The sequence below is a fragment of the Nyctibius grandis genome, chromosome 10, assembly GCF_013368605.1.
Source record: "Nyctibius grandis isolate bNycGra1 chromosome 10, bNycGra1.pri, whole genome shotgun sequence".
NCBI classification, from domain to species: domain Eukaryota; kingdom Metazoa; phylum Chordata; class Aves; order Nyctibiiformes; family Nyctibiidae; genus Nyctibius; species Nyctibius grandis.
Window position 1 is genome coordinate 23,989,918 of NC_090667.1, and position 15,903 is coordinate 24,005,820.

At 48.4% G+C, this 15,903-nt stretch overlaps 1 protein-coding gene across 3 annotated transcripts; it reads right to left on the reverse strand.

Moving 5' to 3' along the window:
* Positions 1 to 1,093: 1,093 nt before the first annotated feature.
* KLF15 (KLF transcription factor 15) lies at positions 1,094 to 15,180 on the reverse strand. Of its 3 annotated transcripts, none has more exons than XM_068408891.1 (3): positions 14,850 to 15,180; positions 9,391 to 10,498; positions 1,094 to 3,174 (listed from the first exon to the last, which is right to left on the reverse strand). In XM_068408891.1, exons 2-3 carry the CDS (start codon positions 10,431 to 10,433, stop codon positions 3,006 to 3,008), a joined length of 1,212 nt encoding a protein of 403 aa, XP_068264992.1. In that variant the 5' UTR covers positions 10,434 to 10,498; positions 14,850 to 15,180; the 3' UTR covers positions 1,094 to 3,005. The 3 variants fall into 3 exon arrangements, with proteins under 3 accessions (XP_068264992.1, XP_068264995.1, XP_068264993.1); XM_068408894.1 differs by lacking the exon at positions 14,850 to 15,180 and adding an exon at positions 11,633 to 11,748; XM_068408892.1 differs by lacking the exon at positions 14,850 to 15,180 and adding an exon at positions 11,405 to 11,488.
* Positions 15,181 to 15,903: the final 723 nt, after the last annotated feature.

Below are 15,903 nucleotides of genomic sequence, written 5' to 3' on the forward strand. Positions count from 1 at the left end.
AGAACTTACTCTGCCACACCCCTTGTTCCTCTTGCCTCATTGGGGTTCTCTAGGAAAAAATAATCAGGGGTCTGGAGATCCTTGGCTCATCAGCTGGTGTTTTTTGGTGGCTGTTCATCAGGGAGAGACTTTAATCCCTAAGTGCCCACCAGTCCCAGAGTGATTCTTGCTGGGAGAAGATCTAGACCCACTGCACTGTTGCTGCCATGGAGACTCAGAAGTGATTTTAACACCAGTAATGTTGCTGGTTTCTTCTTCCAGCAGAGGCCAAGCAACGAAAAGCACAGTGCAAGAGATGTTCCAGCTTGCAGATCACAAGACCATCATGTTCATGCCCTTGTTGTTACAAATGGGAAGCAATGGCTGTTGCAGGACAAGGTGTCTTCTCCTCAGGCCTGAGGCATGCTTCGTACCACAGATCCTTCACATCACTCTTTCAGACATGGGATTTACAGAAGAGCCAACCGAAACGCCTTGGCACCAAGACCTCCGCTGTGCTCAGCCTTTCTTTCACAATCTAATCCTATGACTACTGGTCTTATTGCTTGCTCCTTCCATCCAAGGATCACAAAAAAGTAAATTAAGTCCCACAGCATCACCATGATGCATTATTAACCCCATTTTACAAGAAAGGGAACTGCGACATATGGCAATTGAGTTGTTTGTCCTGGGTCACGCAGTGAGTCACCATCACAGTCTCAAGAAGCCTCTGAAGCCCTTCCTCCTTCACACTAACTACTAGAGCTTGAATTTCCTCAAAACCTGCTTGCTCTAATTTATTAACCACAGTTTTACTGCAGCTGCAGACCTGTTCCACAGTGGTCAGAAACCACAGAAGGCATTTGGGTCCCAATGCGGCTGCCAGGTGAGGTGTGAGGGCTCTGGCGAAGGGAGAGCTGAAACATCCCACACCTCCCAAGAACCTTCTGAGATGAGAAAAACTTCTGAAGGCAACTTCAAATCTGTTCCATCCTCTCCCTGTTACGTAGCACCTGACAAGTTACATCCAGGTGAATCAAAATTTCAAGCACTAATGTCCTGATTACAGAGCTGGCTACAAAAGAAATTAATGAATAATAATTTCAAGAAAGGATTTAAAATTTCCATTTTCATTTTATTGTCAAAGTAAATATATTTTTATGAAGAACAAAAGAAAATATACAGAATTGTAACTTATGTACACGGGCTTTATAGGTATTTTTGTTTCCAATTTACACAAATTTTGATACGTTATTAAAAGATATTTTATATAGATATGCATCTATGTACAGTTTTATTTACATACATTCATAGGATGTGATATAAACCAGTCAATAGATGATAGTTCATTTATATTAATTTCTAGAGGACAAAACGAATGCATTCGCTTTAGCTAGACCTGCTGTTCTTGCGCAGTGCGGGCTCCTGCTCTGCCTAGCGCTAGAATCACAATTTCGTATTTCCCATTTTGCCAACAAAAAGACAAACAGATGCTGCCTGCGAATGGAAAGGAAATGCAACATCCATTATAAAATTGTTCCTAATTACTGAATTCTATTTTCTTCTAAAGCTTCTTACAATCGCCAGAGTTCAAAAGGAAAAACAAAACAAGAAGAAGAAACACAAACAAAATCACTTGCCTGCTACCATCTGATTATTTGTTTAAATTCCCTTCTTAGCCAGCTACCACACAAATTTGTTTCTTTTGGCTACTCTTCTCACCCATTCGCCCACCCCAGCTGCGTGGAGCTCTGACATGGCTGTCGGTAAGGAGAGGCACTCAGTTGGTAAGATTAGCACTGAAGATGACCCTTGGACAGAAGATCTCAGCATGCTGTCGCACCAGGCCACGATGCCTCCCACCCTCCCCTGGGTACAGGCACGTCCTACAAGACCCAGCCAGCCAGCAGACAAACAGAGACTTAGCTCCAATCAGCGAGGCATTGACTCGCAGCGGATGCTCGGGATGCCTGGTGCTCACCAGGACCACCAGGCACCTCTGGGGCTGGCACTCTGGTTTCTCCCCCAGGATTACACAAGAGGACAGGAGCAAAGACAGGAATAGAGCTCAGCCGTTCTCACAAATGGCTTCCTGCTGCTTTACGAGCTAGACAACAGCTCTTCTGCTAAAGACAGCGGATGCTGCAAACCAGAGGCAAAGGAAAGCAGCGTTTCCTTCGACACATGGACATCCTTTCACCCACACGGCAGCACAGGACAGGAGAAGCATGCACACAGTACGCACTCAGCCACACCAGAAGGCTCCACTCCAAGCCATTTCATCCAGCCTGAGCTTCCAGGTTTGCTCAGGATATGCCTTTTCCTAAAAATATATATGTATGTATGTATGAATATATACATAAATATTTATATATAGCCCTAACCAAGGAAAAGGTAAATGTGAGATGGAGAAGTCAGAGAGGTGCAGAGGCACATTCCAGCGCTCTCCATGCCTTGCCTCCCCCTGTCCCTGACTCCCACTGTTCCTCCTCCTATGGCCAGCCCCTAGAAATCCTTGGCTCAGGCGACCCAAAAACAAAGGAGTTGTTTTCATTTCAAAAGGAATTTGCTGTTTCCAAACTGGACAAATAGAGCAGCTTAATAAAAACTCACAATGAATGGCCTGTACATGAGCAAAGCCCTCAGGAATGCCAGGGCTATAATTAACTAGCAGAAAGCAACTCTTACATTTTCCTGTGCAGCAGAAAACAGCTAAAAATAAAACACTGTAATTTCCAAAAGAAGCAGCAGCAAAGGAGGGAAAGATAGAAGGAAAGGAAAATAACATCCTGGAAAAAAAAAAAAAAAAAAGACAAAATAGAAGAAGCACCCCCCTCCCCTGACCCAAAAAGGACGTCATTCTCAAATCATCTTTAAAGGACATGGGACACTCAGACATGGTGGTATCAAGTAACAGCATTGACTGTTTTGTGGAGACAAATAAATTATCACTAGAAATATAGTGAGAAAAGTGCTGTCATCAGCTGTTGTAGGATGGCTGGGCGGGAAGGGGAAAGAGGGACCAATCAGTTCACGGAGCGGACGGAGCGGTTGCTCCGTGGGAACCGATGCACCTTGACATGTTTGGACAAGTGGTCGCTTCGAGCAAATTTCTTCTCGCAGACGGGACACTGATAGGGTTTCACTCCCGAGTGGGAGCGTCTGTGCCGGGACAGCTCATCTGACCTGGAGAACCTGCAAGAGAAGAGAAGCCTTTTCAGATAAATGGCTTTTTACACTGCTAATTCTTTCACAGTGGGGAAAAAAGTCTCACCAGGCCACTGGGAAATTCCACCTGTGGCAAAGCCTGAATGCACAAACTGAAAGGGACACACAACAGGGCTGGGCTGGACCCAGCCAGCAGTCAGCAGCAGTGATGGAAGCACACAATTATCAACCTCATCCCACGCGAACTCTGGACTCAGAGCAATGCACGGAGGCAACGTTTGTACCAACCTTGCCCTAAACCAAATAGCACGGGTACAGCTCGACAAAAACACTGCTGCTCTTGATTGCTCTGCCAGTCCCCTTCAAAGCCTGTCCCACAACCTCTCTCCTGCAAATCCATCCAAGCACAGACCCATCTCAATCAGAGATAACCAACGGCCTGCAGGTGAGGTCTGCTCCAAGCTCCCACTGACATGAGCATAATGGACATCCAGTAATTGCACCTAGTTGGAGATGGATCCCAGATAACAGCCGGACATAGCTACCCAGAAGCTACATGGCTTATCAGATCCAGCTGAAAAATTGGCTTTTGTACGTGCTCCTGCAGGCTAAATAGTCATTAACATCTCAGTACCAGAGAAGCTCAACATCACAACAGCTGAAATCCAGGTGGGCCCCAATGGCCATTAGCATAGTTACTTCATGGGTAAACGGAAATCAAGATTGAGCCTTTAATTACAAAAATTGTCTCACAGAGTCATTTCAATTTTAGGTATTTCCCACCTTTCATCTCCACAGAAAAATCCCCAAATAGCCACCGTGAATCTCACAGGCTTTACTAACTCAAATCAGCTAATCCTTTGGTCTTAACAGCGGGGCTGGCTCTATTTCCAGCTTGGATGTGACTGGGAGCCACAGGGTTAATTAATAACCTCACAATAAAGCAGCCCTGTCCAGATGGGTACAAAAAATTTGCTGCCTGACAAAGGGCAATTTAAGTGTTTTGTTGCCAGAGCAGTAACAAAGAGCGGCACAGAAAGAGAGCTTGCAAGAAATGGTATCAGCTGTTTATTTACAATAAATAAATGAAGTCATGGGCACTAGCTGAATAAATGGGGGAAAGAACATGTAGAAAGATGTGCCCTTCTGGAGCAAAATATCACATCACCAACACAGTGAATATGCTATTTTTATGAAAGGGGGGAAACAGGACTGCTGGGCTCCTATGAATAAGTCCTTCATGCAAGAAAAGTAAGTTTCCACATGAAGGTTTTAATTAGCTCTGATCGCCCACCACCAGTTGAGGAACAGGGCACAGGCACTGGGAAAGCTGGGAATGGTTTCCACGGTTCCCGCAGCTCTTCCGTCAGGTGATGCTACCTAGAGAGCATTCTGCAGCCAGCTCAAAGCAGATGCAGATACTCACCACGAGTAAGCTGTGGTGTGGACACACCTCTCCCAGGGGTGTTTCTAGGGGAGGTTTCTTCACCCATTCTCTTGCTTTTCTGCCTTGTCCTTGCTTTGGTATCCCCATGGTGAAAGAGTCAAATTCACCATTAAGAGCAAAAGGCAGATATCTTAATGGAGCCATCAACCTGTTCCTCGCCTAGGACGCATCTTCTTCACAAAGGCTACGACAGAGCTTTCTCTTCCCCCCTAGTACCTCTACATTTGCTTTCTCTAACAACCCTGCTCCTTCCAGCCACAGCTTCCCAAAACCACAGTCTGGATGTCGGAGCAGCAGGGCCAGGGATTTCTCCCGAGTCCTTAGCAGTGAGCTAGTCCCAGTGCCAGATCCTTGGAGGGATGCTCTCGTAGAGCTACAGATGAGTGAGACTAACCATCTTTCTGGAGAGGGCGGGATGTTGCCTGTGCAGACTGCCTCAGCAGGACTCTGTGCTGGACAAGCAACAGACCTGTTGCCAGTGGTGGCAACCACGTCCAGGGAAAAGAGGGAGCAGAGAGGGAAAAGCACCTTTGCAAAGAGCCATCCTCTTATATACAGGCTTATCACTCGGAGAAGGAGTAACACCAGATGTGGCTGGGTTGCTTTGTCCCATGTCCCTGGCCATTAAGGTCACCATTTGCAACAGAAGCGCAGTAGCACGTGGCTAATCCTGCACAAGAGCTCCACAAGTGCATTTCAATGGGGACTACATGGATGGTGGGGGAGAAAGAGGTGCAAAACAGGAATGAGCAGCTCTGCTCATACCCTGGGAGCTTGGATGAGTTCATCCGATAAAAATACACTCTGCCTCATAACAATATCCTTAGCTGAAGAGGCAGGAATGTTGCAGTACTGTTCCCCAGCAGTCACAGAAAGATCAACTTACAGAGCCCACAGAAATAAACCTCGAGCTGTTGGTGTGTTTACAAAAAAACAACGTAAAGGTTAGGACAAGGAAGCCAGGAGGATCTGATGGCCAGGCTCTGCAGCGAAATGATATTTGCAGCACGTTCTGGCACTAAGAGCACCCCAAGAAAACTGCAAATAATTCCTAGTGGAATGCCAAATTCAAACAAAAACAAGGTACCCCCCAAGGAATACCTCACTATCCCAAGTCACTGCCATTTCCAGGATTCTTCCTTCAAAAGAAAGGTGGAGGGATCTGGGCAATACCACAGCAACTAGAAGAGTCGTCTTCATCCTTCTGTCTGGCGGGACTCCAAAGGACCTGTAACTACATCTCCCTTGGAGACAAATCCTAAAGCTCCCTGATATGTAGGATGTGTCCTGTTTGGTCTCCCAGCCAAACAAGGACATTGCTATGTGGCTCACAGGGCAAGAAAGGTCAATAGCTTCAGCCTAGTACTCCATGGTCCCCCCCATGGCCATCAGCCATTGAGACTGACTCCGGCTGCACCTCTCCTCTGCGGTGGAGGGGAGGCTCTGGATTCATCCTGCCCATCCCCAAATCATCGCCATGGTAAACCAGCGCTCCTCCTGCGCACCTGCAAACCCCTTTGCACAGCACCAGCAAAAAAGGCCACTGCGAGACGCCTGCCCTGACCTGTCCCACGCATAGTCCTCCCCATGCCCGCCCGGTCCCATACACGATCCCGGCCACATGCACTACAAGCCGTTACACTGTCCCTACCACGCCAGGCAGAGCTTGTATCGCACGCTGTCACCCGCGGAGCCGGCTGCAGGGCAGTGCCTCTAGCTCGACGGCGTGGCAGGGCATTTAAACGCGACTGCCTAATCCCCCAGGCCTTACAACAACCGCTGCTTTGTACGCTGCTGCACCAGTGGAGGGAAAGCGAGAGCTTCTCCTGCTCCGTGCCATAACACGGTTGCTGGGGACCAGCCCACACTGCAGCTCAGCCTTTTGGTCAGGGCTGTCTCAGGAGCAGTGCTAACCAGAGGCTGCTGCGTGCCAACGGTATAAGCTGGCATGACACGGATCAGCGCGCCGACCAGTACAGCGGGGTATTGAACGCAACGGGTCACCAGCCACTTATGAACGCCTCTCTGCAGCCTGCCGAGAACAGCTCTCGCCCCTTGCCAAGGAAGGGTGCAAGCAAGCAGGGTTCAGCCTCCTCCAGGGAGGTCCTTGGGGCTCTCTGGCTGTCCTAGGGGCTGGCAAAAGGGTTTGCTGTGTGCACACCCCTGCCTTGGTGCATCGGAAGAATAAATCACCATAGCAGGGCTGCCCAGAGAGCAGGGAAAGCTTTAACCCCCCGCCCCCGCCCCAGCTCAGGCACTTTATGCTAGGCAACACTTTGTTTTGTTTTTGAAATTACTATCTTCAGTGAGCTCAGATCTTAAGTGTCTTCAGTGAAAAAACAAATACACAAGCAGAAGTCAGGGAAAGGGGGGAAAGCAGAGCCCAGCAGTGTTTTAGTGCTTAAATTCATTTGAGATTGTATAAATCTGGGAGCAAAGAGAGTCCAGATGCATTTGACTAAAGTCATGTGAGATCACAGCTCTCGATGAACTTCTGGAAAAAGTAAACATGGTTTATTGATGAAAGGGGACTGAGTAATTCAGTGCTCAGTTGGGGCTGGCCTTTGATGTGGGAGCAGAGCGTAGGAGATGTGCAGGAATCTCAGGCCGGCACTGAGAATTGCTGCGAGCGCAGGAAGCAGCTCCCCAAGCGCTGCCTCTGCTGCTGGCTACAAATCTTCCCCCTCAGAGCAGAGCCCTTCCGAAGTCTGGGGGTGTTAGGGATTGGGGTACCAGCCTGAGCTGTGACATGCAACAAGGCAAACAGCAATAGAGAGTTTGAGAAGCCCCTCTGGCAGCTGTTTGTGGACGGGACACATGTTCCTCGTAGCTGCAGTGATTAATTTCTCATATCTGTTGGGCTTCTCATCTTTACAAAGTTGTGGCTGGCTGAGAGTGAAAGTTCAGGGTGCTCCAGGTTGCAGGACCTGCACTTCTCTTGGCTCACCTTACACCTGCATCCTGGTTTTGATCCACACCACTCACTGCAATGCTGGGAGAAGGCAGGCACCCCAGTCTAAATTCAATATCCATCCCTTACCACTTGGTATTTTTCCTAAATGTTCCCCCTGGTTTTGCAGTCCGGGAAACACCAGCTCAGTAATATGACAAAGATGGAGAAGGTCACCCACAGGCAACACTACAGGCTCCTGATCCTGAGCCACAAAAGTCACTGGGAGCGTTGGTATAAATCTCAGTGTGGACCAGACAAACCCTCACGTGCCACACGGGTTTCTCACAAAAATTAGAATTTTGCTCACATCCCAGTGCAAGGAAAGCCAACACAACACCCACAGACTCGTTCACAGGCAGGAGGCACATCTGCTGCCTGTGCGCACGTATGCTGGCAACCAAATAAAAAGGAGCGAGTGCCTCTGCTGCAGGTCAGGAGCAAACCAGTCTGCGGCTTATGGGACCAACCAGCTAAATACCATGGCTTTCATTTCAGTGCGTCCCAAGCAGCAAGTCACTGAGCCCGGCTCATGGGAAGTGCCACCAGCACAAAAGGACAGAAAACCACCACCAGTTTATAGAGCCACCATAAGCTGAAATGGGAAAGAAAATCACCAAAGAAATTAATTGCATTGATCTCCTCAATCCTGTCAAGAGGCAAACTTCAAACTGGTCCAGGTGGGGAGCAGAGGATTCAGCCCCATTCTGACCTTTTCCCCCAAACCAATCCAGCCATCTCTAACTGCTGCGTGTCTCACATACTTGCATTTTTACACAACCCTCTCCTGTTACTTTTTACCTCGCCTGTTCCCCATGATCACAACCCATTTCCTCATTAGACATTGCTCGCTGAAACTCTGCAGGATATTCTTTGAAAGAAATCCAGTTTAATTTAATACAAGGGAGTTAAGATTTAGTTTTCTCCCTTCATAATTTCTGGTACTGTGTATTAACACTTGCCAGCAGGCAGACTAGTAATACAGCTAATTGGAAAGAGGGAGGAAGGCTTCTGCCAAAGTTTCCTTAAAATAAAAACCTGATTTTTTTGACAAAGCTTTAATTTTTCCTAGTATTAAAAAGAAAAAATAAAAAAAATAATCAAGAGAGACTCTCTGCAAAACATTTTGCTCAATCAAACCTGCAATATTCCATTCAAGCAATGTTTAACTCCACCTCAGCCTTATGGTTATGTTGTTACATCTGACAGCTTTTTGCAACTTTGAGTGGCACCCACGCGTTTTTCTGAATCGATGCAGAGAATAAAACCCAGAGCATGCGAGAGTGTCACTGCCAGCATTTCCAGAAGGAGTGGGATGGAGTGCAGTTAGAAACTGCACAGAACACTGCTCTTCTTAACCACACTTGCTTTTCACAGCCCTTCAGCGATCATGTTTAGCCCCATGCAGCTGGAGCCACACACAGCAATTCTGCCCTAAACCATCCAGTTCACTTCTAGCCCTCAGCGGGTACCAGCTGAGCATCTGCTGCAGCTGGCGTGTTGCGGCGTGTTGCAACCAGACCGATGTGAACACAAGGTATCGCCTGCAGTAACAAGCTTACTCTGACCCTCTTGGAACTAAATAAAAAAATAAAAGTAGTCCACTGTAATTTGTAAGACACTTAAACAGCTGGTGCCAGCAAGTGGTGCTCTGCTATTTAACTTATCAAAACCTCCGGACTACCTAACAGGAAGAAAAAAGTCTTAATTCTCAAACCAACCAAACAAGTTTTGGGAACAGAAATAGTTTATAAATCAGAGTGCAAACCTACTGGCTCGGCAAGTTAGGCCGAGTGAGCAAAAAAGGGGAAGGGGGGATTGGACAGCGCTGCACCCCGATACTAACCTCCATCCACAACCTGGCCACGTGCACGCAAAAGGCTTTTCTCCTGTATGCCTCCTCAAGTGGGCTTTCAAATGGCTGCTTTTCGTGTACATCTTGGTACAACCAGGAAAAGAACATTTGTGCATTTTAATGAGTTCTGCTGCAGGGTTCTTTTGAAATTTCTGACCCATGATGATTCCCGTCTGACCCTGGATCATGCCTCCTGGTCCAATTGGCTTGGCGGCGATAGGGACAGGAGCAATGCGGACAAATTTAGAGGACAAGTTCAAATTGGACGACTGAACTATCTGAGGCACAAGGGCAAATGTCTGTCCTTGGATGTTGACTAGGAGCTGTGCAATTTTAATGTTCTCTTGTGCTGGTCCTTGGGAACTGGGGCTCGTGTTGGACTCCTGTTTGATCTGTACAGGCTGAATCTGGAGCATAACCGGTATCCCATTCTCCAGGGACATTCCTCCATTTGAAGCTTGGCCACCTTCTGTTGCGCTGCTCAACTGTTCATTTTTACTCTCTTTTAAACTAGCGCTGGGTAACATATGGTCTTTTTGCTGTAGCGAAGCAACAGAAACTTGGCTGCAAGCTCTCAAGTCCTTGGTCTCACTTTTAGGTCTTTCTTTGAGCTCCAGCTCCATGTTCTCCTCCAGAAATTCCTCAATTTCCTCAAGCGTGGGCTGAAATGGTCCAGAGTCTTCCATATCCACAGCAAATTCGGGCAACCTAAAGTACTCCTCTTTCACTATCGGCTGAAGTCTCCTTTTGTCCCACCATGATGTAGTGGTGTTCCCCAAAGATGCCTGGGACAATAAGTAGTCTAAGATACTGTCCTGACTTTCCGCACTGGACGTGCTTCCGTAGCTGGAGCTGAGAACCTGGGAGTCAGGGCTGGAACAAGAACAAAAGCTGGACGAGTCACTGTCATCTTCCGACAGGGGAGAGGGCAGCATTTGGTAGGACCTCACCCCTGCTGTCATGTCCCCAAAGTATCCAAGAGAAGATCTTGTAGATGAAAAGGATTCATCAGTAGGCAGCAAGTGATCCACCATTCCTGGGCGATCTCTTATGGATATCCCAACAGCATATACCAGGCGGCAAAAGTTCAGGTGAGAGCCTAAGTGTAGGAAAACAAAACAGCAACAGTCAGAAGTCAGTTTAATCATTTATCTCCATGAACTAAAGCTGGTCAAGCCCTCTAGCTCACAGGAAAGTCCAAAGCATCCAGCCTCACTGAGTACACATGCTGCTACACACTTTGATACGTTTGTACCACCCCCTAAGGACTGTCAGGGCCGAAGCGTTTTGCAGGATTGCACCATGTATTTGCTAAAGAATTCTTTCAGAAATAATTTCCCAACTGTGTGCGCTCTAGATTTACAGCTCCCTTCCAGAATATTACTGGCAAGAGAAAATAAATTACGGGCTTTCACCTACCAGTGAAACCTAGAGCCAAAGAAGGGAATGGGGAGAAAAAATAAAGTGTTGAAATTTTTACCACCCAAAAAAAACCCAAATAAAAGAAGTTTATTGCTGGTGGCCATAAAACGCAAATCCTTTCTTTATCTTGTAGCTTTCCACCAACCTTATTTTTAACTTCCTCAGTTCCACAAATATAAGCTAATCAGCATAATGCAAGGATCAGTCTGTCAGGAGCCAAAAATATTTACTGTGCTTCAGCATTTACTAGGCGGATTTTCCCCTCCAGATGTAATGAATCAGTGTGCCAACGTCATCATCACCTGCACTGCCCTTAATAAGGCTGGCACTGTGCTGAGCTAATTACCATGTCCTGGCAAGCCAGCTGGTGGCTGGTTTCGCCTCATCACTCCATACTCCTCTCTCTCCGGGTATGGAGGTCGAAGCGATCTGAACCTCGTGCTAGTTGCTAAACTGGGAGGGCTCGTACGGACCCCCGGCATCTCGATCCGCCATGACCCACGGTGGGCAGCCGCACTCCCAGTTCCCCCCCCACCCCGTATCACGGTGGCAAGCGGGCAGCATCCCACAAACCCCTACTCACATGAGCCATAATCTCGCTGCAACCCCACGGAGGAACAAGGGCAAAATCCATCCTTTCTAGCGCAGCCCACCGCAACGCTCACTGACAGCAGCAACTGTCCTGCGACTTCCCAGTTAAGCCAAGCAAACTTCCTAGAAGGGTTTCTGGGGAGGGGAAGGCAGGAGGGGCATCTGCATATTTGTTTTCTTTTTTTTTCTCCCCCCAGAGGAAAAAAAATATATTGCTTACGGACAGAGACTATGCCTCTTAGAGAGCAAATGCAGAGACCTCCGGACAGAGCGAACACTGGTCCTCAGTCATTTGCTCAAGGTGACTGATTGAAAACAGAGCTGTACGTGTGCATAATAAAACAACTCTTTCTGTGGAAGGTATGCGGACTGCAGAGATAGAAGTCATTTGATCAGCCTATGAGGTTTTGTGTGTGTGTGAATTAGGAGGCATGTGACCCAGCGCGAAGGAAATGCCAGTCAATCTTGTTACACGCTGTCATTTTCCACAGGCTCTGCCGCTGCGCTTTGGACGCTTTGCCATGAATAGTCAATAGCTCCCCGTTTCATGCAGGGAAGGGGATGGTCGTTACTGTTATTGCAGAGCATCTTTGCTGCCTGATCTCCAAAATTCACCTTGTCTTTGCCTTCTCTGAAGAAAAATGAAAAGGCATCTATGTTCTCAGTGCTGCAGCGAAGGCAGAACGAGATTATTTTACACAACATCCTTAAAGAGCTCCAGCCCATTGGCAGCATCTATTAATATTTCACAGGAAACGTGGGGAAAAAAAAAAAACATATTTCTTAAAGATACAGCTTCCTCCTTCACACCACATGGAGGAAGTAGGGGCAGGTTGAAAGAAAGACTTAAAAGTAAGATTGCACATTTTCCTGGTATGCGTGGCCTGTCAGTCAGCTATGCCTCTGAACCGATAATGAAATACCCACATGTGCTGAACACAAGGAAGTTCAAACAGAGGCTAGTGGCTCTGTTTTGTGACCTTAGCCTATAATCATCTCTTATAGTAAAAGTGAAGAGTCAGAAGAGCTGAACTATTTCTAACACACAGGACTTTTTTTTTTTTTAAAAAAAAAATCTCTATGTTGACAGAAAGTTCCTCCAACAGAAGTCCCAGAGCTGAGATATTCCCAGTTTTGAAACAGAAAACACAATCTGCTTCTGAGAAGTTTGTATTGGCTTCCAGTAAGAATTCAACCAAGCAGCTTGTTTCTATCTTGCACCAAAAACTGGTGACTGCCTCATGAAATGTGGGGCAGAAAGGAGGACTTGCCCTCAGATGGTTTCTGATCCTCCCTCTTATGTCTGCATTGTTCTAGCTTGAACTTCTGAAGAATGGTGCTCTGAGTGAAATCTGGACTGTAACGTGTTTTTTTCTAAGAAAAGCTGGCGTGCCCTGTGTGCACGGGGAAAGAGCCTGCTCCAAAAGAAGTTCATAAGGTTCTTTTTAAAAAAAAAAAAAAATTAAGTTTTTTTTAAATGCCTGCAAGAACTAGGAAGCCACATATCAAAATACCCATATATTCCACTGGGAATAGAACTAAACCCTAATTTGAATAAGGGCTGAAAGGAGGTGGGAAAAAAGCCCAACAAACTCCTAGCAACTGCTGTGAGCAACGTCCCTCAGCAGAAACCAGCCAGCACGCATATTTCCCCATCTCTTTTGACAAGGAGCAGTGTCACTCGGTGTAAGCAGAGTAATTTTAAGAAGAGAGGGGACTGTCAGAGGCAAAGAGATCCAGGCACATCAGAGGCCAGATCTGCTTTCTGTGCACTCTCAAAACTCGCAGAGCAGCCAAGAAGATTTTGGGGAATGCCTGGAATGCAGGATCGGGCCCAGACTATATTTTATCCTAAAGGCCAGACTAACAACCAAAAGGCTTTCATCCCTACTTTGCCTGAAGACAGAGCCAGAACCAGAAGATTAAAAAACAAAGACAAAAAAAGGCAGGGCTACATAAGCTATGAAAACTAATAACGCTGTTTACATAAAGCACTTTCATCTCTAGGAGCCCTGAAAACACGTTCGAAATGTAAGCACCTATAGAAGGACTTAGTGCCTGAGCCACTGAAAAACAGCCGCTTCAGGAGTGAAATACAGCAGCTGTTGAACTGCACACGGCAGCGCGACGGTCTCCAACTTTTAAAGAGTTCCCTGGGTTGTTACGATGTCCTTCCTGCCAGAAACATCTTGTTCTGTTTAAAACCTGTCCATCTAATCGCCAGTTAAAAAGAGAAATAATGACAAAAAAGTCTCCAAAAAACAGAGAAGGCATATTCTGACTCAGAGTAACATTGAAATGTTAAGTCCTGGGAACTTGCTGAAACACAGGGACGTATTTCCCAGCCTGTCATTTCTGGACGGTCAGTCCAGCACAAGTGATCACACAGCGGTATATAGGCTCAGATAAACTGACAGTCATTTCCTATGTATACTGCTACGGGTCTTTCTAGTTTAGGATTAATCTCTTTAGGGTTTTCCCTTGTTCCCTAGAAGATTTTAAATCTGTTCAGGCTCACTCCTGCTCCGCTAAGGAGCCATAAACCAGGCAGTGAACCAGACCCAGCGTTTCTAAGAAATTAAAATAGAAACTTTTAAAAAAGAAGCCAAGAGCCAGGAAACCCATTTGCTCTCATCCCTTCTGCAAGGTGGCCGTGCTGCTCCCCGGACACGGGGGGAAGAAGGAGGGGGGTTTAGGGTCTCCAGTTTCTTCCCAACCCCACCGCCTCTGGGAAGCTGCAGCAACATTCCCAAAGCCTGATTTTCTGGAACCCCCCCCCACACTTTGGCTTACACAGGAAGAAGCACTTTACCTGCAGCAGCCCCCCCCCCCGGAGCGCACCCCCCGCTGCCTCCCGCACCCCGGCAGCGAACGGTGCCCCGAAATAACGCGCGGCAGCAGCCGCCCGGGCCGTGAAAGCGACAGGGGAGAGGCACACACAATTCCCACCCCAGCACAAGCACAGCCAGGTTTCCACAGCTGCAAAGCATTTGCTTGTTTGTTTTTCGGTTAGTTTTTTTTTTTCTTTGAGTTTTTAATATTATTATTTGTTTTAATTGTTTTCCTGCTCCCTCCATCCCTTTTCAGGAGGCTTTGGGGGCCTGAGCTCCCCCCCCCCCCGCTCCGGCGTGCTCCCCCGGCCACGACGACCGCGAGTAACCCACCCCCCCCCCCCCCGCCTGTCACCGCATGGCACAGCACAGCTGCACCCCGAGAACAGCCCCCGCACCCCTGGCCGCAGCCCGGCACCCCCCTGCTGCACCGCCGGGGGGTGGATTTAACCTTCCACCCCCCCACCGTGACCGGGCAGCAGCGGCGTAAACACCACCAGTGTTCCCCCCACAACCCGGCTACTGGTGCTGCGGACACGGGGTGCAGGGGCACCGCCGGCGGGACGCGCACCCGCGCAACCCTCCGCGCCCCTCGCACGCCCTTACCTGAACTCCTCTGCAAGCCGGGAGGGGGGGGAGGAAACGCCAAGAACGCTCAGAAGGACGCAAAAACAACAGTGAAAATGAAAACAAAACCAAACCACAAAAATAAGAATCAAAAGCAAAAATAATTATAGAAATAAAAACGTAAAATTAAAAAAAAAAAAACAAAAACAAACGCAACGCAGAAGACCCCACGATGAGCAGAACCGGGGAGCGCGGAGCGGCGGGAGGCGGGCGCAGCTCCCCCGGGAGGCGGGTGCGCGGCTGCGGAGCACGGCCCCGCTCCCGTAGTACTATATCCCCCTCACATGACGGGCGCCCGGCGGCGGCGGGGGAGGCCGGGGAGAGGCTCGACCGCGTCCGCCGCCCCCATTGGCCCCGCCGCGGCGGGGGCCGGCCCGGCACCGGCCTCAATGGGAGCCGCGGCACCGCCCGGCCCGGCCCCGGGGCGGTGCCCGGGAGGGACAGCACATGGGCGAGCCCCCGGGGGCGGGCGAGCCCCTGGAGGGGTGCAGATCCCTGGAGGGGTGCAGGCCTGGCCATGCACAGGCCCCTGGAGGGGTGTAGGACCCTGGAGTGTAGAAGCCTCTGGCCATGCACAGGCTCCCGGAGGGGCGCAAGTCCCTGCAGATCAGCAGGTCCCTGAAGGGGTGCAAGTGCCATGCCCGCACACCTGCCCCTTTGCTGCTCACCTGCAGGAGCTTGATGGAAAGTACTGGGTTTTGGGGTATCCCCCGCAGTGTTATTACAGTCATAACTATTTTTATATATAAACAGCTATATTGTTTTTATATATATATTTTATATATATAAACTACAGTTATTCAATGTTCATCATGGATCAAGATCCGTGTTTAACTCCTGCAGTGGTGAAGCCCAGCTGAGGAAACACGCAGGGGTGCCAGCTGCAGGAGCGATGAGTTTTTCTGCTCAGTTCGTGGTTTTTCAAATTCGCTTTTTCATTTTTCAGCCCCTTGGGAAGGTGCAGACCAAGATACCAGAATGCAGCCTTGTGACAACGGGTCTGTGCACAGGACGACATGGGCAGAGCACCAAA

Coding starts and splice junctions, on each gene's coding strand:
- KLF15 (XM_068408891.1), bottom strand. CDS start 10,433: ATGGTGGATCACTTGCTGCCTACTGATGAATCCTTTTCATCTACAAGA. Junction 3,175..9,390: donor TGGCCAGGTTGTGGATGGAG/GTTAGTATCGGG, acceptor CTTCTCTTGCAG/GTTCTCCAGGTCAGATGAGC.